The sequence below is a fragment of the Stegodyphus dumicola genome, chromosome 7 (assembly GCF_044657685.1).
Source record: "Stegodyphus dumicola isolate Sdum_Otavi_A_Nest chromosome 7, ASM4465768v1".
NCBI lineage: Eukaryota > Metazoa > Arthropoda > Arachnida > Araneae > Eresidae > Stegodyphus > Stegodyphus dumicola.
This window is the reverse complement of record NC_140774.1, coordinates 97,697,875-97,721,183: the sequence shown is the minus strand read 5'-3', so window position 1 is coordinate 97,721,183 and position 23,309 is coordinate 97,697,875. Positions and strand designations below refer to the sequence as shown.

The following is a 23,309-nucleotide window of genomic DNA, read 5'->3' as shown; positions in this document are numbered from 1 at the left end:
AATTGTTACAAAAATGTGTAAACACCCTCTATATCTTCTCATGTAGTGATAAGTACAAAACAAATGGAATGAAAGTACCTAGTCTGCAAGCTGTCATTGATTGATATTTGGTGTAGTTATTATGAAGCATTTATGGACTAAATGTCATATTTGACTGAGTAAAACTATGATCAAAGTTTTAAAGCACTTATTTTATAATCTATAATGTGAAAATACAAAAGTAAAATTAATTATATGCAGAATTATTGCTGTGTATAAATATGCTAATAATAATTAAATGAAAAACATTATAAGTATCAATAGAAATATCTGTAATATTCTTTTGTGCAGTGTTATCTTCATATTTTAGTGAGTTACTTGAGCTTGTTTCTGTGAACATGACTTTTTTGTATCTGACTGTATGGTCACAAAAGTTGTATGCAGTTCATGACCAAGACTGTTCAGTGATGATTGATGTGTTTCATTTCTTTGTAATGTCATAAAATGTTTGAGAATCTATTTTTGTTTTCAAAAAGGAAGACCTGCATCTGATAGTAATATTGATAATTCAAAACCTATGCCGGAATAAGATTGCTTTTTTGCGTAGTTTAAATTTTTACATTGGTTGTCAACGTAAAAATTTAAGCTAACAACAGCAGTTGTCAACATCTGTTGATTCATTTAACATGTCGGGAAAATTTCTTAATTCCACAAATTTTTTAGATTATATTCCTTCTGTGCTATCTGACATGTCTTAAGTGTGCCTAGGATTTGGTAAAGCTCGATGATTTGAAGCTCGGTTAAGCTTGAGCTTGAGCGTTTTTTCGGGCTTTCGAGCATTTGAAGTTGACATATTTACATTATCAAAAGACTTATAATGGACTTATAATTAAAATAATATTTTTTAGAAGTTTAAAAGAAACTTATTCTTTACTTATACATTTATTTATACATTTATATTAACGAACAAATATTTTAAAAACGCCCGTGCATGTAGTGATTTATCTGATAGCTTCGATCTAATTTTGGTGCAAAAAATTGTTGGCCACGGAGTCAATTCACCATTACTTTTTGACAAAGTAAATTCTTGACTTAATTTTTTAAAGCAGTCACCTTCCGGTAGTTTGCTGGTTGGAGCTTCTAATAGTACTCTAAGTTGTTCTTCAAGAGAAGCACCAACTTTGGTAGTTGTTTCTGCTTGATTTTTCATTTGATGAATTTGGTGATGAATCTGGTGAAGAAATAAACGCTTTATCAAAGCAGCTGCTAGTTCTATAGAAGCTATTGATGGCGTTTTATTTAAGTTGTTTAGTGAATTCTTCAAATCTATGATGTTTTTGTTGATCCTGCTATTGATGTAAAAATCGATATTTTCAGAAAGAGAACTACTTATTTCAGATTCTTGTTCAGTTAACTTTTCTCGCATAAAGTTGATAGAAATATATGCTGTTCGTAAAGTGGCTTGTTTATCACCCATAGCGGTAAGTGCCACTTCAATTGATTTTAACGGCAAGACTATCGATTTTATTAATTCAAGGTTTAAATTTGTTAAAAGACGTTCAGTTCCAAGTTCAACGAGTACATCCTTTGTAACGTCATACAATTTTACAAATGTTTCAAGCATTTCCAGCATTGAATTCAATCTGGCTTTACAATCCAGAGAGAGTTGTTGCTCTATCTGTAATTTTTCTCTACATTTAGACTTGAACAAATCTGAACGCACATCAGAATTTTTGAAAAAAATTGCAACTTGTCTCGCAATATTTCTGTTTTCCTTGAACGATTCATTCTGTAATTGTTTCATTAATGCTCAAACCATTATCAACATCATCAAAATCATGAGTCTCTCCTGAGCTTTCTTCTATACTTTCTTCTGTCCCTGATTTTTCTTTATAAAAAGTTTTTGGTAACAGCCAAATGCAAGGCATACACAAGACATGTTTGATAAAAAGAAGGTGATTCTTTTCTGAACATGATCATAACACTTGCTCCATCCCCTGTAGTGGATACAATATCGTGCTTAAATGGTAGACCAAAAGATTCAAGGTACTTTTCTACGAGTTCTTGCATTTTTTTTGCATCGCAACTTCCAAAAATTCTCAGTCCAAGATTGATGCTTTTTTTGGCAGGCAGTATGCAGATTTATATTCGTGAATCTCCGGTTACCAATGTTGGTCCATTCATCCATGGTAATGAAGAATTTCTTTGATCCGGCAATATCTTTTTTAATATCAGTTTTGATTTTCTTGTTTCACAGTTTCCATATGGTTATGAACAAGAGCCATTACAGATTTTTCGTTGGCTGGAAGCTTCATACCTCTTAAGACCAATGATTGTCAAATAAACTCTACCTGAGTGATTTGACGAATTGATAAACCATCTACTGCAGCCATTTTTGCAACAATCTCTTCAATTGATGTTTTGATTATGAAATTATCCAAAGTTTTTGTTTTTTTTAGCTGTCGTTTCTGCTTCTGCTTTGTCAACGTCAATGTTATGAACGTTGCTTAGATGACGATGCATTGTTGACTTATTTCCATTTAAAATGATAATTTTTTTATTGCATTCATTGCAGTATGCATAATTTTGGTCTGCCATGGCGAAATGACTCCAAACGGTTGATCTTTTGTTTTTTGGCATGATTACTATTCTAGAAAAAAAATAGAAAATACTTTTCTAGAATATGCGTGTGATCACAGCTGTAACTCCAAAAATATTAACCATTTTTACTAAAATATTGCTAAAATTTCAACTAAATTTGTGTTGAGATATTAGTAATCGCATTCTTATTGGTTAAAAGGAAGTATAGCATTCTGTCACATCCGATGCATTAGCTTTCTGTCAGGTCTGAAGTATTCCGAAACTTAATCCCATTCTATTTATTATTATTATTTGTTTATGATTTGTTAAAACATGATCTGCTTGTATCTCTTTTTGTATTTCTGCTTGTGTCTGCGTATTACTCTGTAATAAATGCTTGTTTTGTGAAACACGGCATTTTCAACGTTCAACAATTTGTAATTTTGTTTTTTTACCTATGCTAAGAAAATCATTATTTAATATTACATACACGTTACTACTTAAAATTAAAAGTATATTGTTTCTATTGGTAAAGATTAAAAATCCTTGCATTTCTATGTCCTGTACTATATGTACTGTAGGCGGCAACAAATTCATCTCTTTACCAAAACAAGTTTCAACACTGTTCAGGTAAAAATACTGGCATTATTTTACTGTATATATTTATAATCCTTTTATTGTTTAACTTTACTTACCTGTAATACAATTACAAAAGTTTTAGTTTTTATGTACTTAAAAAGGAGCAGTTTTATGACACCAATAAAATGTCTTCCAGGATTCTTAAGAAATATGTTGTCAAATAAATTAAAAATAAAATGCAGAACGAAAAACATTTTGTATGTACAGAGCTCGAAAGCCCGTCGGGCTTTGATTCGAGTATTGAGTACTCGACTAAAAATTATCGAGTATCAAACTCGAGCCTAAGCTTGTTCCAAACGCTAAGTGTGCCTACTAATACATGGCACAGTACATAATCCAAGATCTAGAATTTTCAAAACTTTAGAAATTCTGAATTATAAACCATCAATTTAAATCTGGTAAGATGACATATGGAAACTGTAAAATTGAAAAGTATGAAGTGGTTGTTTATGAAATAATAAAGCATTTATGACATTAAGACACCAAGCTTTGTAATAGAAAGCTTAATGTTAAAATATATTTTTATATTCCCGAATATTTCTTTCAATATAAGTCTTTCAAACTCATCTTATGTGTCTTTTTATAGAGAGACATAATTTCTTATTTAGGAACAAAATTCCATCATCTTCTCTAATTTTACAGAAAGACATAATTTCTTGTTTAGGTACCAAGTTATTGACTTGTTCTGAAAGCCCCATAATTACCATGTCGAGAATTTCCAGTAAAAAGGTCAATTTAAATCTTTTCATCCTGAATAATCTGTATATCATGTTCTTCACATGTCTGGATAATAGATGATTTTGGTTATTGGACATCTGAATTCAGATTTTGAATATATTTGAAAATGGTACTTTTACAATTTCATTTGCTTCATTGATTCAAAATCTAGTTTTGCTAGTTTTCATATAAGTTTGTAAACTAAGTGATCCAGCTATTGTGGAAACTTTTTAGTTTTATAGATCCTAGTTGGGTGACTTTATAACTTGCTGATAAAACATTGCTGCTCAGCCTTTAACTTGATGTGAGCTAGTTTAGAATTAAAAAAAAAAAAAAAAAAAAAGGCAAGTCACAATTATATGTTGTTTGCATTTTATATTAAGATACAAAGTTTGAGTATTGAAGTACTTGTTGGTATTTCAGTGATTCTGGTTTTAGGATTTTTCTGGGTATTAGATAATCAGTTTAAATCTAGCAAGATAACATGTAGAAATTATAAAATTAAAAATATGAAGTAGTGGTTTATGAAATAATAAAGCATATAATCATAAGGGAATCAAAATTTACAAACAACAACAAAAAAAAAAGCTAAATATTTAATTGTTTGCTTTTTTAAACATTTCTTTCAATGCAAGTCGCTTCATTTTTTTGTAATAATACTTTTTTTTTTAAAAAATTTTATAGATAGATATAATTTCTTCTTTAGTTAGTTCCTTTGTTACAGTCTTGTAATTGCCATATTTTGAATTCCCACTGTATTTTCAGATGAAGTTGTTTCTCTCTCAACAACTTGTTTGTCACTATCTTCACTATTGGAAGCAATATTTCTTTTTAGAACTGTGTTACAGATTTTGCCATTCATCAGTTGATTGATGATTGGGGCATTGTAATCGAAATGGAAAATCTTCTGTTATATCATTTTTATTTATTATCACTTCTCCACAAATTCCATCAGTTGGAAAATGTTGCTTTTTGTTTGCAATACCTGAAAACCTTCAAATTCGCGGTATCATTGTACAGCTTAGTTAGCATCCCTATACACTGTATAGGAACACTAGCAATGTATAATGAGATTTGAGACTAAAAATATTATTCAGCTAAATTTTGTCTTGCTTCTATTGCGTGCTGACGAAGTTAAGCCTTAATCAGTTTAGTTATTTATAATACACATGCATATTTCCTGTGCATATTTAAAACTTGTGATTCCTGAATAAATAAATAAATTCCCTCATATACTTAAGGCTTATCCAAAGCTGGTGCTAGACATATTCAGCCTGAGTCTATTCAGGTATTAAATTCTGCTGGCAAGCATCTTTTTAAATTATGAAAATTTTGCTCTAGCTAAATTTTCTATTCCACTGCCTACCCTAAATTCTAAAGATTTTCTCTCTTGTAATTTTGTTGCTCTCTAATTGAAATGCCTCTACATTAAAAAATTTTTGCCACCGCTAAATTCTGAACCCAATGTAGCCATATTAGCTCTGACGCGTTATTCTCAGTTCAAACATAACCTTTTCGTGTATGAATATCATTTACAAAACATATTTTTTGCATATTGAAAGAAATTTCTGTTAAATTTCTCTTGGCAAGATGCTCAACACTTCATAGCACGCTTAGCCAAGCAAATAATCATCGCCAAGCATAATGTCAGCATAAAAGGTTACCATTTTCTTTGGTATTCAATTACTAATATGTATATAAAAATTTTTTTTTTGACATTGCTGCTTGAGTAATATTTTTAAGTTGTCATCTGCTAATAGTCATGCAGTGATGAAAGAAGACAAATTATAAATGATTCACCAGGTTAGTGCCAGGGATAAAAATTTTTCATGAGTCATAAAATTGATGTAAAATGTTTCAGTGAGATGTGTGCCAAGGAAAAAGGCAGTTGAGCCAGATTATTGATCATACAGAGTTATGCTAATAAAATATTGTTTCTTCAATATGGAAATATTTTATTTAATGCCAAAGTGAAATTAGCAAGTGGAATTCTCCACATGTTTTACTATGAAAAATATAAAATGTGACTATGTAAAGCATACATGCACCCTCTCCCCCCCAAAAAAAAGTTGCTGGTGGTTTGGAGGTTTGGATTTTAAAACATTCTAGTATTAGACATCTAAATGTCATACTTTGTGCTGTAGTATTTATTAAAAATTCATTAAGATGCAAATTAAATGCAGGAAAAGCATATTTTAATATGAAGTCTGCATGTCATTACTCTACACATCTTCTGGAAATTTACTATACTCTGGTACATGTGATGTTATGGCTCAATTCATGCAGTCATTTGAATGTGCATTTGTTCTCCTGAATCTGAACTTTAATTTTGACAAATTCATTTTTGAAAAACCACTTTCACGCTGGTAAGTTGATCCAAAGGAATTTTTTCCCAATAGACTGTGTTGAACCGTAAATCAAACCAATACATTTGTATTTAAAATTAATGGAAACATATTTTTCTTTCTCTTCATGGTTAAAATTATCATTGTAGGTACTTTTTTTCTGACTCATGTGATGACACATTTAAGGCAAAACCATTAGCATTTGTTAAAACTAATGATTAACACATATAGAAGAAATGAATATTTTTTATACCTTTATGAAACCACCAAATTAGCTACTTCATGTACAAATTTGAAAATTCATTTTATGTTCATTGATATGCGTTTAATGGAGGCTACAGCAAGAGGCTGACGATGTTGCTAGAAAGTAAATAGATGTTGCATGGAAAAGCTAATCCTCAAGAATCGGTTTACCAGAATGCTGATTCTATTCAATCTGAAGCAGCCTACTATGACGTAAGTGATGACATATTGAATGCTGAGAGGAACATTGCCATGCAACGTCTGCTAAAATATAATGTGTCGAATCGAAGTCCCTTGAGGAAGATTTACCTTCGGTGTGTATGACACGACTGAAATTTAATCTTTGCTTCCTCTCTTGGTACTTCACGAGACTAAAAAGGGACCAGACCTGCAATAAGAGCCATATCAAAAAGTTGCGCAAGCCACATGTGGCTGATGAGCTACAGGGTGGGCATCCCTGTCCTAAGATTGATTTGGTACTGTTGTGGCTGATCTCATAAAAGAACTATGCTTAAATTGTAACTTGTATATTAAAAAAATAAAATAAAATAAAAAAAAAACTTTGATTGTAGACAACTATGTTGAAACTATATCAGTACATTGAATTGGAAAAAACACACTTTAATTTTGAAATTTTAAATGAAGAAAAAGCAACCTTACTTTGGTATGTATTTTGAATAAAACTATATTGATTTTGAGGGCAATCAGACATATATTCTTCTTCATCAGGAGCAAATGGTATGAGGAAGTCTAATGGATGCTTTTAAATTCTTCATTTAAGAATATTATTAATTTTGTGATAAATGCAGCAGATAAAATAACTGAAATATAGAGTCAGGCAATTATAATATTATGGTTGATGCTTGATATAGCAATTCCTTGCATCCTACTGAAAAAAAGATATAATGAATGGTTGCTTTAGTCAGAACAAATTTAAGTGAGTATTGACTGTAGTAATGTAGAGTTGTTGCCTCAGGATGCTGATTAATCTCCTGTTTCATTTCCATAGAACAGCAATAATTGCAACTGATAATACTTAAAAATTAAATTTTATAAAATTATTGAAGATAAATAATGACTGCTAGAATATTTTCAATCTCATATGTCCAGCAAATAACAAATTAAAAAAACACACCTTTCACAATGAAACAAAATTGACTGTTACCAGTTGGTATTGGTAAATTTATCATAATCATTTAGTGAAAGCTCCAAATGGAAGCGTTTATAGGCATTTTTCAGAGCTTTGTGAACCTGCTATACAATTCACTGATCAAGCACAGGACTTGCAATTTTCATGCTTTTACAATAAATGAACATCTTACTATTTGAGTTCTGGATATTTAAATGTCAGTTATAGGTCTTAAGCATATATCCCAATATATTATATATATCAACGTGTCTTACTTCTTGTAAAATTTATTATAACTCTTTTGATAGATTCATGGTTTATGAATCTTTAAATATGGGAAATAAGTGCGAATATTTCTCATGGATTAAAGTACATTCTTGTATGTTTGCTTCTTATGCCTTTGCTTCTTGCAGATTGTATCAAGATTAAAATACATAAATGTAGAAAATTAGTTGAAGGCATGCTTTTTTATGTATACTGGGGCCTCAATTCATGTAGTACTTGTTCAATATTCTGTAGTAAGTGTCAATCTCATATTTAGTTCCCACATCCTTTTTAATGTAGGTTTGGATTAATCAAGGTGATATAATTCTTCTTGGATTAAGAGACTTTCAAGATTCAAAAGGAGATGTTATACTGAAATACAATCCTGATGAAGCTCGTAATTTAAAAGCATATGGAGAACTTCCTGAGCATGGTATGCTAATTAAAAAATTAATAATAGCTTTAGTATTAGTTCTAAGTGTTATTAAATATAGTAAAGCATTCATCCCAGTATGAAAATGCGTTATATTTCCTTTGCATAAACTAAAAGAGCAAAACTGAAAATAAATAAGTTCTTGAAAGAATAGTTTTCCTTCCCTTTTTACTTCCTTGTACAAAGTAAAGAAAATATTTTAATAGTGAAAAATTTCGTGGATCATATTTCAATAAAAATATCCATTCCAACTGCTCTTGAACCATTTGAATGGTGCTTTGTGCGACATCTGTATGTACTGACAGAATACAGGACTCTTTTTTTTTTTTTTTCCAAAACAGATTGTAAAATAGATTTAAAATGAATTTAGAAGAGATTTTTTTTCATATCTGTATGTACGTATCTTACGTAAGTAAAAAATTACTAGCCATAGAATGTTGAAATTTTGTATTTGGTACTGCTATAGCATGCAGTTATTTGCCTCTCTTTTTGGTTGCAGTTGGCTGCATTCTTATATGTTAGTAAAATGTGCACTTTTTGCTTTGAAAGTAATTTAGTTATATTTGTATGTTCTAGTTAAGGTTTTTATGCCTTTAGTTAATCTGCATGCAATAGTTGTAGAATCATCAACAATTTAAAAGTTTAAGTGGTGCTAAGCCTGATGTGAACGCCATTTGTTTACATTTGAAACTCTTAGTAGAACAGTGAATTAAAGTCATCTGGGACACCAACTTAAGTGTAATTTTCCCCAGTTAGAATAAAAGTCAACTTTCAATTTTGTGCGTCGAGAAATCTGTCTTCTTGCCCACTAGCTGAATTGCTTATTTTTGCATAGAAACTCTAATTTGAATTGTAGAATTTTTTTTTAAACTGTTTTTAACTATATGTATTGTGTTATGTTTTTCATTTTTTACATTTTTTAATAAGATGTTTTGAGTTTTTATGTATTTTTGCCTTGTCATGAGGTGAGAACTGAATTAGTTGAATAAGAAATATATCTCTAATGAAATTTGAGGAAATAAGTTTAAATGAAATGCAGAAAAAATGTATATGATTTGATAGGCTGTGCAAGGAAGTCATATGATATCCACATTAAATATTTAAATGTGTTTTCGTGATGTTCGTATTAAATAATTTCTTTAAATAGCAAATCTGCAAAGCATCAATTAAAATGCTAAAACTAAATTTTTGTTTTAATTTTCATAAATGAAATCATTCTACAGATTTTTTAAGTTTTGAACTACTGAAAATGATTTTTTAAAAATATTGTTATTAAAATATATTAAATTGTTATTAAAATGTTATTAAAATATATAAAATATTTTTCAGCTAAAATAAATGATACTGTTACATTTGGTGAAGAAGAGGAAGATGACAACATTATTGAGTTTGATGAAGTTGGTGGTGAAGATGATATTGAAAATGTAAGTATCATGGGAAAAAATTAGTTGTAATTTAATTTTAAAAGGCAATTATTTCTTAAGAAATTACAGACCTGCTAATTAGATTTTACTATTTCAGTTTAATTACTTGTGTGTACTCTCCTGTGGAGTAGTTACAGCTGCTCAGAGAGCCCATAAATGAAATTTCTGTGTGACTAGTTAATCATAATTGATAGCTTACTCATTGATTCTGAATGTAATTATCAATTAATTTTTTAATGTTTCAGATTTTGTTTTTAATTGTAAGAACTATTTATTTTCCCTTTAAAAGTAATGTTTTCTAACATCATTAGTGTTATTTTTTTAATTCTTTATTTAGTATAAAATCTTAATGAAATTAAGTAGAATTTCATATAATCTGAGGCAAACTTTGTGATCAGAAGCATCGGAATACTACTGGAAGGTACTCAGTAGTGACACCTTTTTAGGAGAGCTGTTTTTGTTAAATTTATCTCGGATTTCCAAGCTCTGTATTTATTTCTTTTTATGTTCCAAGAAAAATAAATACATGTTTTGTGTGGCATAATCATACTTATGTTAATCTTTGTTTCCCTAAAGAAATTTATGTGGTCTTGTTTAACTTCGGCCAAATGTGTTGCAAATAGCCTAAAATTGAAACAGTTACTGGAAAATGATATTTGTTTTCAATGAATTTATTTTTGGGTGTCAAATTATTTAACATCAAAATGATGGAATGAAATTGTGTTGTTTATATTTCCATTAACATGCCAATAAATAAGTTATTTGTATTCTTGAAAAACCATTGCTCTCAGCCTTTGAATGTTGTAAGATCAACTGACATGAAACAAGTAGAAAACACGTGGCAGCTTTTGCCTTAAACTGTGCCTAAAATTAAATTTAGTCATTACTTAACATAATTTCTTTAGCATTAAAAAAAAAATTTTAATTTTTAATTGTTTTTATTTTTTTATAATGTTTTCCTATTCATGTACAGTTATTTGCATTTTCTGTTTTATAAAAAAATAAACATTAAATTTTTTAAAAATAAGTATGAGTTCTTTGTTAAAATTTTCATAGCTCTGCACTTGAGGTAGGGGATTCACAACAGAAGCTCAGAGGGGTATAAAAGGAAATACATAAGTTTGCAAAGCATATTGTAATGTCGAAAACAATTGGATAAAAGTGTAAGTGAAATGATCCTGTTAAACTGATTGGGGAAATTATTTTGCTAAATCTATAAAATTTTTCTGTTGCTTAGTTTCCATTTCACTGTAAATGATGCCATTGGGAAATGGAAAGATATAGGAGCTGTCATTGATATAGTAGATCACTGTCTGTGAGAGTGTTGTGAAACAGAATTGCATAGAATTAGCAGAAAACATTTATATCAAATTCTGTTAGGCTTTTATTTCTGACTCTAGTGCAATAGCAATTAATTGAAAGCTCATATTTAAGTTTCCATGACTGAGTAGTTGCATATAAATCAAACACTGATGCTATGAGCATCATGTATTATGTACAGCAAGGTAAATTTTTGATGTCTTTGGAGTCTTAAAATAAATGACAATAGTGACATTTTCCAAGAACAATGAATCTTTGTGGACTCTCTTGGCAGTTCACTAAGTATGGAGAATCTGTGTTGAATGGTACTGATGTGTGTCGCAGGATGAGGTTTTGTAATGAAGTGTAATGGTTTGGAGTTGTTTCTCATGGGTTGAATTTGACTCCATAGTTATGAACAAACAAGTGTATTATAATAATTTAAACTCTTTTGTTAATTGTATTAGCAACACTTTGGTGTTTTCTTTTTTTTCTGATTTTAACATGATTATGCTCCTACATGTACGATATATGTTGTACAGTAATGATTGACTGACCTGGATTTGAAGAGTTGGTAAGAACCTTGACTGTAGCCCTGTAAGAGTTCTTTGTGATTAAATGTGAATCTGATATAAGCAGGCCACCTTGCTATACATCATTTATTTACAAAACTGACCATTGCCAGAATGGCTTTTAGTTCCAGTTGCAGTGCCCCAAAAATTAATATATTGCTCAGCAGAATTAAGGGGCACTGATTGAAATAAAATGTAATTATTGAAAAATTGAATTTTGAATTTAAAATCAAATTTATGGAAATTTTATATAGATGGAAAAATTATTTTTCCAGTTTTATAACAAATCTTTCTTTAATATACTGTATGGTCATCTCTGACAGAAATGCAAACCTCACATCTTGATTTCATAGAATTTATCAAAGTATTAATCAGGTTTTCTGAAATTGTGTACTATTGGAGGTATTTTTCTTAGATCTCAGAGGTCCAAAGAGGCATTTGGTGAACTGTATTTCAGTGGCCTTAAAGCATTTCCCACATTCCCAGTTGGGTTTAAGGCTAGTAAATAAGTGACTTGCTCAGTTGAGTGGTAGCTTGTGTTTCCAGCAGCAGAGATGCTCGATGTAGATGAGAATTAACATTCGTTAGGAAAAAAAAATGCATCGTACATAGCGTATTCGGAAACTAAGAACCGTTTCATTCTAGCGCCGTCGCAGCGCTGTGGTAGGCGTCCCGCGCATGCACACTAGTCTTTCTTGTTCACTGACTTTCAGTTGTCGCCATTTTGGTTGCTCTATGTTGTGTTTTCAGTTTGCCGTGCACATTCAAAATGTTTAAGACAATTAGTTCTCCCGCTGACTGTGAGATGCGTGCCCTGATTAAATTTTTGAATGCAAGGAATGTTAAACCAGCCGAAATTTATCGTCAAGTGACAGAAGTTTATGGTGAATACGCGATAAGTGATGGAATGGTGAGAAAGTGGGTAAGAATGTTTAATGCAGGTCGAACAAATGTCCACGCCGAGGCTTGGAGTGGTCGGCCTTCTGTTGTCACCGATGATTTGGTAAGGAAAGTTGATGAAGCAATTCATGAGAACAGACGCTTCACAATGACAACTCTTTCAGAGGCATTTCCACAAATTTCATGTACTGTTTTGTTCGAAATTGTGTCTGACCGCTTGAATTATCGCAAACTGTGTTCCCAATGGGTTCCAAAAATGCTCACTGATGTTCACAAAACAAAGTGACTTGGTAGTGCCCTGACATTTCTCATGTGATACAGTGATGAGGGAGAAAACTTTTTAAACCAAATTGGGACAGGTGATGAAACTTGGGTGTGTCATTTCACACCAGAATTGAAACAACAATCGATGGAGTGGAGACACACTCATTCTCCGAAAAAACAAAAGCTCAAAGTGACAATGTCATCACAAAAAATCATATGCACTGTCTTCTGGGATAGGAAAGGCGTTTTGCTTACTGAATTTCTTCCCAGAGGTGAAACCATTAAAGCGGCACGATATTGTGAGACTTTAACAAAACTAAGGCATGCCATTCAAACAAACAAAGAGGAACGCTCAGTAAAGGAATTGTGTTGCTCCGTGACAATGCTCGACTCCATACTGCTGGTGTCACTCAATCGTTAATTCGACAGTTTCATTGGGAGCAGTTCGATCACCCGCCGTACAGCCCGGACTCGGCGCCGTCCAACTATCACTTGTTCCTTCCTGCACATGAAGCGCGAGCTTGGTGGCAAGCGCTTTGGATCTGACAATGACACGAAAAATGCTGTGGAGTCGTGGTTATTGAAACTGGTGGGAAGTTTCTTTGACGATGGTATACAAAAACTGGTCACCCGCTATAAGTGTTTCATCATTGGCGGAAACTATGTTGAAAAATAGTTTAAGACATGTATTTTCATGTAAAAATAAAATTGGATTTGAAAAAATTGTTTTACTATTTTTTTTTTTTTTTAAAAACGGTACTTAGTTTGCGAATACGCCTCGTACAATTAAAAAAATTCAGCATCTCTAACAAACCTTACATTAGGTATTAAGACTTTGTCCATATATCCGTAACCAGTTACTAGCCCATTTTTTGATGATTCTGTCCCAAGCTACGAAACCATTTCTATGAAAATGGGATATTTCATGACTGATCACTTTCAAAAACTGCATTAACTTTAAACATCACTAGAATTCCAATGTAAGTTCATTGCACATTTTCTTTTGCCTAATTTGTATATTTTGTGTGCAAACCTATATGCAGAAATAAAATTTTGCATTAAATTGCAGGACAAATATAGTTATGCCATTAGAAATAAGTCCGAAATTTAAAATCTATGAGCAGGTTTTTCAAATGTTCCTTTAATTTTCACTAGTAGAGTATTATTCCTAATAGAGAGACACCTGTCATCATAGCAAAAAATTAATCTTACCATATAAATTTCTTATTTATTTAAGAACTAACATGTCAAGATACTTGAATCTATGTAATTCCTTATTCGATTTTGCATTAAAATTAATTCTGAAATCAATTTGGAAACATGTAATGGGGTTTGAGAAGTCTGATATATATCTTAATTAAATCATTGATTGTTATAACAGATGAGTTGTCAGATGATATATCAAGAATAGTTAATTATTGTTTACTGCATATTCTCTGTGCTGCATTCACCCGTTTTTACTTTCTTGTAGGAAGTAAAGGAAGTATTATAACGAAAAATAACGAAAAATTTCATATTTCAAAGGAAAAATCCATTTAACTTTTTTTTCCATAAAAATTTCTGTGCACAGACAGAATAAAGTACTCTTCATTGTAAAATGGATTCAGAATGGATTTTTTGTGACATCAGGGTTGCCACGCTACCTGGAGAACCGGGAAAAGTCAGAGAATTCGAAAATTGACCAAAATATTCAGGGAAAAGTCAGGGAATTTAAGTATTTTTGTCAAAATCTGGAAAAGTCAGGGAAGTTCATACGACGATCCCGCCAAAAAAAGCGATATTTGCGCCGACGTCGGAAGAGATAACTTTTTTGGCGAATTATGTATCACGTGAGTGTCATTCGGGTAGCTGGCATAGAGCCAATTTTCGCAGCTCCAATTTGATTGTCTTTTAGAAAGGCAAAGCAACTTTCCCGCAACTTTTGGTTTCCAGTATTCTCGAGAATCGCATGTGCAGTGCATGAACTAAAAGTACCTGTTCTCGTATAAAACAAAATGGGTTTAATCCTAGTATACTGTACCATGGAGGTTAGAATCAACGAATATGTATTGTAAAGAAGGAAAACCTCTCTGCAACAGACGTGGCTCCGTTCCATCATAGAGGGAAACAGCTGTGCATGTCTGATATATCTGTTGCCAAAGCTCGAAACCGATGTCGAAGTTCGAAGGTCACGTTATCAAGAGTTCATAAAATGAATATCGTTTAAAATTTCTTTAATGACTTGCGCTAAAAAGACGTGCCACGCATGTTGAGATGCTTTTGTCTCAAACCGTGAGCGACGTGAACACCACGTCGATAAGCATTTATCGCAAAAATGAAAATAACGTGGTGCACACGTCGCCTAACAACGAGATTGTTTATTTCTCGAGTTACAGCTCTGGATTGCACTCGCAGATGCGGAGCGGCGTAAATGAGACACTTTACCGCTTGTTATATTGTAGCGCACGGAACCGCAACCTTGAAGTTTAGTCTTAGCGCAAGTGGTTAAACTCTAAAGGAAAAGAAAATATTTTTTGGCGCAAGTAAATTAATTCATGGATTAGTTATTTTCAGGGGAAAAAAAAACTACGAAAATCCGTTTTTAATTTTCGCAATAATTTTAAAAACGGATTTTCGTAGTTTTCTTTTTGTCAAAGAGCGTTTCTTCTTAACACGTGTTTCTCAATTTCCTGTACACATCGCGGAGAGGGAAATTCTGGCCGTCAGGTTCCGTCGCCAAATCCCTTGGCAAATTTTTCCTCCGCATTCTAACGGCGTAATAGCATTTTACTTGTATGGAACCTTTTCTTCTTTACATAGACGTTCTTTGGTTAGAATAATAATGAGATTTGGCGACATCATAATGCGCAGTAAACGGGTCATTTTGGTCTTGGCAAGAATTTTTTTCAAAATCGTGCCAAAGCCTTACCGTATACTAGAATTTTACCGTAAAATCTTTTTAAACCTTTTTTTTTTCTTTTTAATAAATACCTTGCCATTTTGCAGTAAAATAAAAAATAGTAATCAGTCGTCATCTAGGCTAGCCATGTAATACAGTCAAAAGTCGTTAATTCGGACACCCATAATCCGGAATGATCTATAATCCGGACCTCAAAGCTACAAACTTTCTGCGCAAGCGTCGTGTTCACGCATGCGCACAGGCGTTTACGAGAGCGCGTAAGACCCTTACGGCTGCGAATATGTTTGTGCGTATGCGCGTTTAATGTGTAACGGAGTTATACGCTAAGCTAAAGTTATCTAATTCAGTTAATGTTGCAGATTGCGTTGTTCCTTAATCTTTGAAATGGATCCGGCTTATTATTTTTTGCAGACTGTTAGAGCAATTTTATTAAAGTAAGCTTGAACTTTCGATTATGTCAAATAGAATTTCCGATATATATTTACTACAAAGCGAAAGTATGTTTTGAAATCCGAAATCTGTTTATCAATTTCACGCTGCTCTGCGGCAGAGGGGGGGGGGTCAGAAACGTCATTATTAGATTATGATAGATTAGAAAGATTATGTCAAATAGAATTTCCGATATATGTTTACTAATATGTAATTTGTATCTACAAAGCGAAAGTATGTTTTGAAATCCGAAATCTGTTTATCAATTTCACGCCGGGGATTGGAAGTTGATATGTCAGCACTATCCTTGTCTTCAGGGCAGATGTTTTTATTTTATTTGGTTTATAATTCCGTACTAAGTGTAGTATTTCATTTGGATGTACTCGGTCTTTGATATGATTTAAATCAAGTTCCTCGTCATTATAATTCGCTTCCGATAGTGAAGAAAGTGACCCAGAGGTTATTGAAAACGAAAACATTTCGATTGACAAATTAGTCGGTATTCTCAACACAGCAATTATAGGACTTGAACAGCGGAACTTTGTAATTAAACAAGAAATTATGTCTGTTTAATAGAATTAAAGAGAAAGTATTATCACATGAAACGAAGCAACTTGCATTGAAAGAAATGTTTAATAAAGTAAACAAATAAATATTAAGCTTTTTCTTTTTGTAAATTTTGATACCCTTTAGATCATAATTGTTCTTTATTTCATAAATTACGGTTTCATATTTTTAATTTTGTAATTTCTGCATGCCATCTTACCAGATTTAAACTGATGATCTATAATCCGGAAAAATCGATAATCCGGAATCGCCGAAGTCCCGACGAGTCCGGATTAACGACTTTTGACTGTATAACTATATTCGCTAAAATATCGTTGATTATTTTAATTCAATTTTTAAGTAATTATTTTTATGTTATTCATATAATTTAATGTTGCTTCTTCCCTCTAAATTTATTTATTATTAGTAAATAATATTTCCAAATTTCAGGAAATTTTCTCCGGCATAATCCTGAAATTAATTATAGCAGTCTGATGACATACCATCACGAAATTTAATGCACATATTTTTTCCTTATGTATGCTGCGAAATAAATATAAAATACCTCAATTTATTAAAATAGATTTCTTTCTTCCGTTTAGCTGCAGAATGTCTGCAAAAAAAAAAAAAAAAAAAAAAAAAAAAAAAAAGAGCCTTATTTTGTTCCAGATTGGGAAGATTCTAATCTCAATCTTCAGTGGAGAAAACAACAACTATTATAATTATACTTGTGTTTTCAAGTGTTAAGGTGCCTTTTAAGAACATACCTCACACAAATTAAATTTACCTAAAATCTAACCTAACTATTTAGCATTGCGTTGTGATTTATAAGGACCGGATTAGCCTCGTGTTGAACTGGTGATGATCATGAGTAATAATTAAATAAAACATACATTTGTTATCCAATGTATATATCTTAAATTTTATTAAGTGGAAAACTAAACAAAATTATCAAACAAAGTATACCAAGAATAATTAAGAATAAATGTCCTCTGGGATTTATTGAATAATTAAGTGAATTTGCTACACAATACAAGTAATACCATAATTAATTTACCTCTTAGCACAGCCAACGTACATTACGCAGATAGACTGGAATTTTCTTGAAACACACCTGGAAAACCTGGAAAAGTCAGGGAATTTCATTCTCCTGTTTGAGTGGCAACCCTGTGACATCTGTGCATATGTATGTATCTTGCATAACTAAAAACTGTAGAATGTTGAAATTTTGTTTTTAGGAATGCTATTGCACCTGATTGTGCATCTCTCTGTTTCATTGCAATTGGGTATTCCAAAAGGACACTTTGCTTAAAAGGTTTTTTTGAATTTTTTGCATAACTCAGAAATGGCTAGCTGTAGAAATGTTGATATTTTGTATATAGGACTGTTATCTAATTGTGCACTGTTCTGATTTTTATTTCTTTGTACGAAGCAAAGGAAGTATTGTAATTGTTGAAATTTTCAGTTTTCATTGGAAATATCTATTTTCATCATTTCCGAATCCATTTTGACTAGTTCCATCGTGGAATTTTCTCAAAAGACACCTGGAAAAGTCAGGGAATTTCATTCTCCTGTTTGAATGGCAACCCTGTGAAGATGTGTAAACGTTCATCTGACATACTTCCAGATCATGTTTGGCAGCTACTAAAGTGAGCTTTATTTGTATAGAGTTGTAAGAAACTATGAGAGTTTCCGTAATAGTTTGATCTGTACTTTAGCGAGCAGCCTTTGGCAAAATATCTTGCTTTGTACTGATCGACTGTGCCATCTGCCTTTTGCTTTATTCGGAATACCCATTTTCATCCGACGGCTTTTATGTTCTGTGGCAAATTGTTTAATTCTAACGTATTGCTTCTCGTTAAGGATATGTATTCTTCTTGCATAGCTGCTTTCCATTTATTTGTATCTGATTTGGTTAAAGCTTCTTTTTTCTAGATATGCAGAAACTTCAGTTTACTAAATTAGCGTGTTTTTGATGATGGATTTTTCTTGGTTTGCCCAGTTTTCCTCTTTTCAGAAATGTAGGTTTTCCTGGTCTTCTTTCTGAATTTTGATCTTGAATTGTTTTATTCAGCATCTGCTCTCCTTTCTTTTGGCAGTTTAGAATTCTTGTTAGCTTCTGAATTTCCTTCAGTTGGAACAAATTTGATGAATTCTTGTTCAGCTGTTGAAGTTTCTGATCTTGCTTCATTTTCCAGCAATTGCAAAAATCTTGCATCACGAGTGTGCATGTGATGTTCTTTGTGTCACTTCACAAGTTCCAGGTTTCCATAGATGATAAGCTTTTGGTTCCTCAGAATATTCAGTAAGAATGTATATATTCTCCACTTTTCAGGAGAAATATATTTTTCTTATTTGAATTGGTTAATGCAAAAGCTTTGCTTCTTATGATCTTGAAATGCGATACTATAGGCTTTCTTTTAGATTATATTACTTCAGGCATTTTTGTTCTGCTTGTAGTAGGACATCGGTTATGAACGTAAGCAGCTATAATCCTTGGGGTAATTTTAATTTGAATAGTAGATATCTGGCCATTTCTAATAGGGTATAATTGGCACGTTCTGCAGCTCTGTTCTGTTGCGATCTCAACTGAAATAAGGTGTTTAATGCCTTCTCTTTTCTAAGAACTGATTACCGTAATTTCTGGAAGAAAGGCCGCATCAGCATAATAAAAATTACACAGAAATGCCGCATCAGCTTAAACGTCGCAATAGATTAAATTGTGCATGACATCGTCGTGGGCCGTATTGATGCAAAATCTCAACCTATGTCCTGATATATGACATATCAGTAAAGAAAAATGCATGAAATGAAACCATAATTCAAAAATAAATTAAAAGTAAGAAATGTTGAAAATATATTTACGAATATACTTATATTTACCCACTAAAGAAGTCCATATTTATAATACTCAGACTATATTATAAAAAAAAAAAATGTTGCAACAACGAAATATTAAATTTGGATGACAAAAGGAAATTTTAAATTTTACTTACAAAAGGAATTACAGCAAACTATACATCATATGAAGCCATCAAAATCTGGTTATTCACTATCTGAATTAAAAAGATTTAATAAATCCTGATCTAAGTAAAAGTCTTCCAGATCTTCACATTCATTCACCACCAGGAAAGGAATTACAGCAAACTATACATCATATGAAGCCATCAAAATCTGGTTATTCACTATCTGAATTAAAAAGATTTAATAAATCCTGATCTAAGTAAAAGTCTTCCAGATCTTCACATTCATCCTTTTGGTTTACAGTCTCTTTATCTAAGGATATAATTTCAGCTTCTTTGAACCCTGCAATTATTGACGATGTTTTTACCGATTTCCACACACTTCCTACCCACTTTGCAACTTCTTCATAAGATGCTCTACGCATTTAACCGCTTTTGGTATACGTATGCAATCCTTCACTCTCCAACACTCCCACCGCTTTCTGACTTCAGCTTTGAAGGATTTATTACCTGACAAATCTCTAATGGTTGTAAGATTTTTGTCAAACCACCAGGAATTATTGCTATGGTCGTAGACTATTTTTGACATTTGTTTTTCACTGACTTAAGTAAATGAGCACATATGGAATCCATTATCAATAACCCTTTTGGTTGGAAAAAAGATCTCTTACGACACTGCCAAACCTTTTGTATCCACTCATACATGATTGTTTCGCACATCCAGCCGTTCTCGTTTGCACAAGTAATTACGTCATTAGTTTTTTTGTCAATAATATCTGTCACATATTTTAGAAAAGATGCCTTTTTATCCTGCTAGTCCATTGGTAATTGTTGCCCGACTGTTGCTCTAGTATGCACAGAAATATTTTTCTTTTCATAAATCTGCTACACCAGCAAGGCCCTCTTTTGAAATCATTTATGTTCATTTGTTTTGCTATAAATTTTGCTTGTAAGCTAATTTTTACAGTCAAAATTGCCATTCCCTTTCCTTGTTTCTCCTTTATCCAGTTTGTAAGGTCGTCCTCTAGATTTGGCCACCTAACAGTACCATTTCTTTTGACTCGTTTCTGTTGTGGCATATTTTTAAGTTCTTTTTCAGTTCGCCAACGTTGAATACATCTCCCGCCCACTTCAAACTCTCGAGCTGCTGCTCTCTTTCCAGTATGTTCAGCACATGAAATTACATTAAGCAGTATAGCTTCTGTGCTGTTTAGGTGCCAGTTTCAAAAATTTTCCGCTCCCTTCTTACTTCAAAACTATCCAACAAGTACTTGTACCCAAACTGATGGGATCTGTATCTGGCAGAATGCCAAGAAAAATCGATTCATGTTGAAGGGGAAATACGTCAGAGTTCGTTATTGGGAGGCAGGTGGAGTCATGTCTGCCTTTGAAAAAAATTGCAGAAAAAGCAGGGGTGGGGAGAGGATCCTTACTAATTTAACTGAAATTAAGTTCAATTTTAGATTGTTAACATATAAATACATCATAAAGTGTCGTATGTTGTAAAGTTGAATAGACACTTGCATATATCTCAACTTTTTCTTTCTTTTTGACTTCTAGAAATGAATTATTTGCTAAGTGAATTTCACTTTGCATTTCAGTTATTGATGCAACTTTACTTCTGTTCGTTGCACATGTGTATGTTTGTGCCTGAATCAAGTGACCAGTTATATGTTCCTAATTCTCACGTTGTATTCACAATGCTGAGAGAACAACTTTGTTTAGAAGATTGTTGCTTTTATTTTTTCTGCATTCTGATTCTTTATGTCCTTTTCACGTACAGTTAGCACTTAAAGTTTTTCACATTTTTAGACTTCTCTTTCGCATTGCATGATATTTAGTAACTAATGCTTCCTGCACTTGGCTGTTTTCATATGCTTTAGACTGGCAACTTTTAGATTCTTCTAGTAACTTAACATGTAACATGTTTAAGTCAGGCAATTTGTCACAAGATTCTACTGTGATTCTAAAACTTTTGAATTGTTCGGTTAAGCTATGTAATAGTAAAATAGTTAGAAATTCTTCTGGAATTTCAGATCATATTTCTGCAAATTTTTCTGCAATTTCAAAGAAGTTGGATGGTCCCGTATTTTTTTCATTTGTGTTTATCTTTTTCGTGATAGTTGCTTCATAAGGCTAACTTTTGTAAAAGGATTTTTAGGCTAATGAAGTTCATGCGCTTTCATCTATATTTTGTAGGAAGTTTATCATTTTTTAATATGCATTACCTCAGATGATTTCATATCAGATCAATAATTGCTAAATATTTTTTGATCTTTTGAGACCTATTTGTCAAGTTTGGCTTGGTTAATTTCTGTCTTGATTGACTATCCACTCTTGAAAACTCTGAGTGGATTAAAACAATTTTCACTCAGAAGCACCATATTTCAAAGTTATTGTTATCCAGTTTTTCAATTTGAATATTCAGGTTCATCATTTTCATCAGTTACACACAATTACAGTAAAGAAAAGGAAGAAAGAAGTAATTTGCTAGCCTTGTTTTACACCAAAAGACCTTTCAGTTTATTGTTTTTGTTTCATTTTGTTGATAGTTACAGCATAAGAATTTAGAAAACAAAGTATTAGATAGATAAAAGACTTATAATTATTTAAAAATGGACTTTTACTTTAAAAGGGACTTTTACTGTATCCTAATATTTCAAAAAAGATTGCTGAATTAATAATTGTGTAAATATATGATGTTAATAAAAACTAATATTTTAACAACTGTCTAACTGTCCACTTCATTAAAGAATTGGAGGATTGTATCTCCCTTTCAAATTAAGTAAGTTTAAATGAAATGAAGCAAAACTTGTACAATTTATTAGGTGTCATCAAATTTTTTAAGTATATTGTTTACTTAGTAGCATCATGCAGATACAAAGCAAATAAAATATTGATTGAAATTATTATAGTACTATATGGTTTGTATGTATTAACTTTTTCTTTTTTAAATAATATGTAATTTTATCTTATTTTCTCCTTATCTTTTTTTTTTTTCATACCATTAGATCTAAAGATTGGTTGAGAACTGCTGATTGTCTTCCCAGCATTGGTGCCATTTGTTGGAAATTTTTCTTACAGTTTTGCTAGCTTGGTACATCCAGTCAGCTGACTTAATTAGCTTGTTGTGTAATATGTAAATATTTATTTATAAATTGCAGTTCATTTCTTTGTAAAAAAGACTTTTAATGCTGTTACAATAAAGATTTCAGAGTTTGTTGTTTAATGGCTTATACATTTTTCTTTTAAAGTACGTTTAAGATGAGCATTTTTAAAAATTGAATATGGTAATATCTTTAGATATCTATGAATTTTGAAAATTTGGGAGCCATAAGCTAATGAATGTTTGTATAGATGCAAAAACTTGCATCTTAATTTCTAGGTTTGGCGTTATATGCAAAGAAATTGATTCCAATAAATTTTAAACTCATCTTACTCTTCTTTCAGTAGAAATGTCATCAAAAAATTAAATACTTTGTACATAGTGTTTTAAGCTGAATTATGATAGGATTATTAAATCTGCACACTAGGTGATAATTAACACATTGAATTTTTGCAGGGAAAAAAATGTATCTGCTTACGATATATTTTGCAATGATTTTTTTTTATTAGGAAAAAATTTATAAACTGAATGCCTGTAAAAGTTTCTGAGGTAAAATCATCTGTATTAAATGCCCATTT

General features: G+C 31.7%; 1 protein-coding gene across 1 annotated transcript in view; it reads left to right on the top strand.

The window, feature by feature from the left end:
- Positions 1 to 22,854, top strand: part of LOC118199841 (eukaryotic translation initiation factor 1A, X-chromosomal-like) — a 59,694-nt gene extending 36,840 nt beyond the window's left edge. Inside the window, exons 4-6 of the mRNA XM_035371699.2 lie at positions 8,197 to 8,329; positions 9,659 to 9,753; positions 22,637 to 22,854. Of these exons, the coding sequence (XP_035227590.1) occupies positions 8,197 to 8,329; positions 9,659 to 9,753; positions 22,637 to 22,642 (234 nt within the window). The 3' untranslated portion in view covers positions 22,643 to 22,854. The remainder of the gene's footprint in view (positions 1 to 8,196; positions 8,330 to 9,658; positions 9,754 to 22,636) is intronic.
- Positions 22,855 to 23,309: the final 455 nt, after the last annotated feature.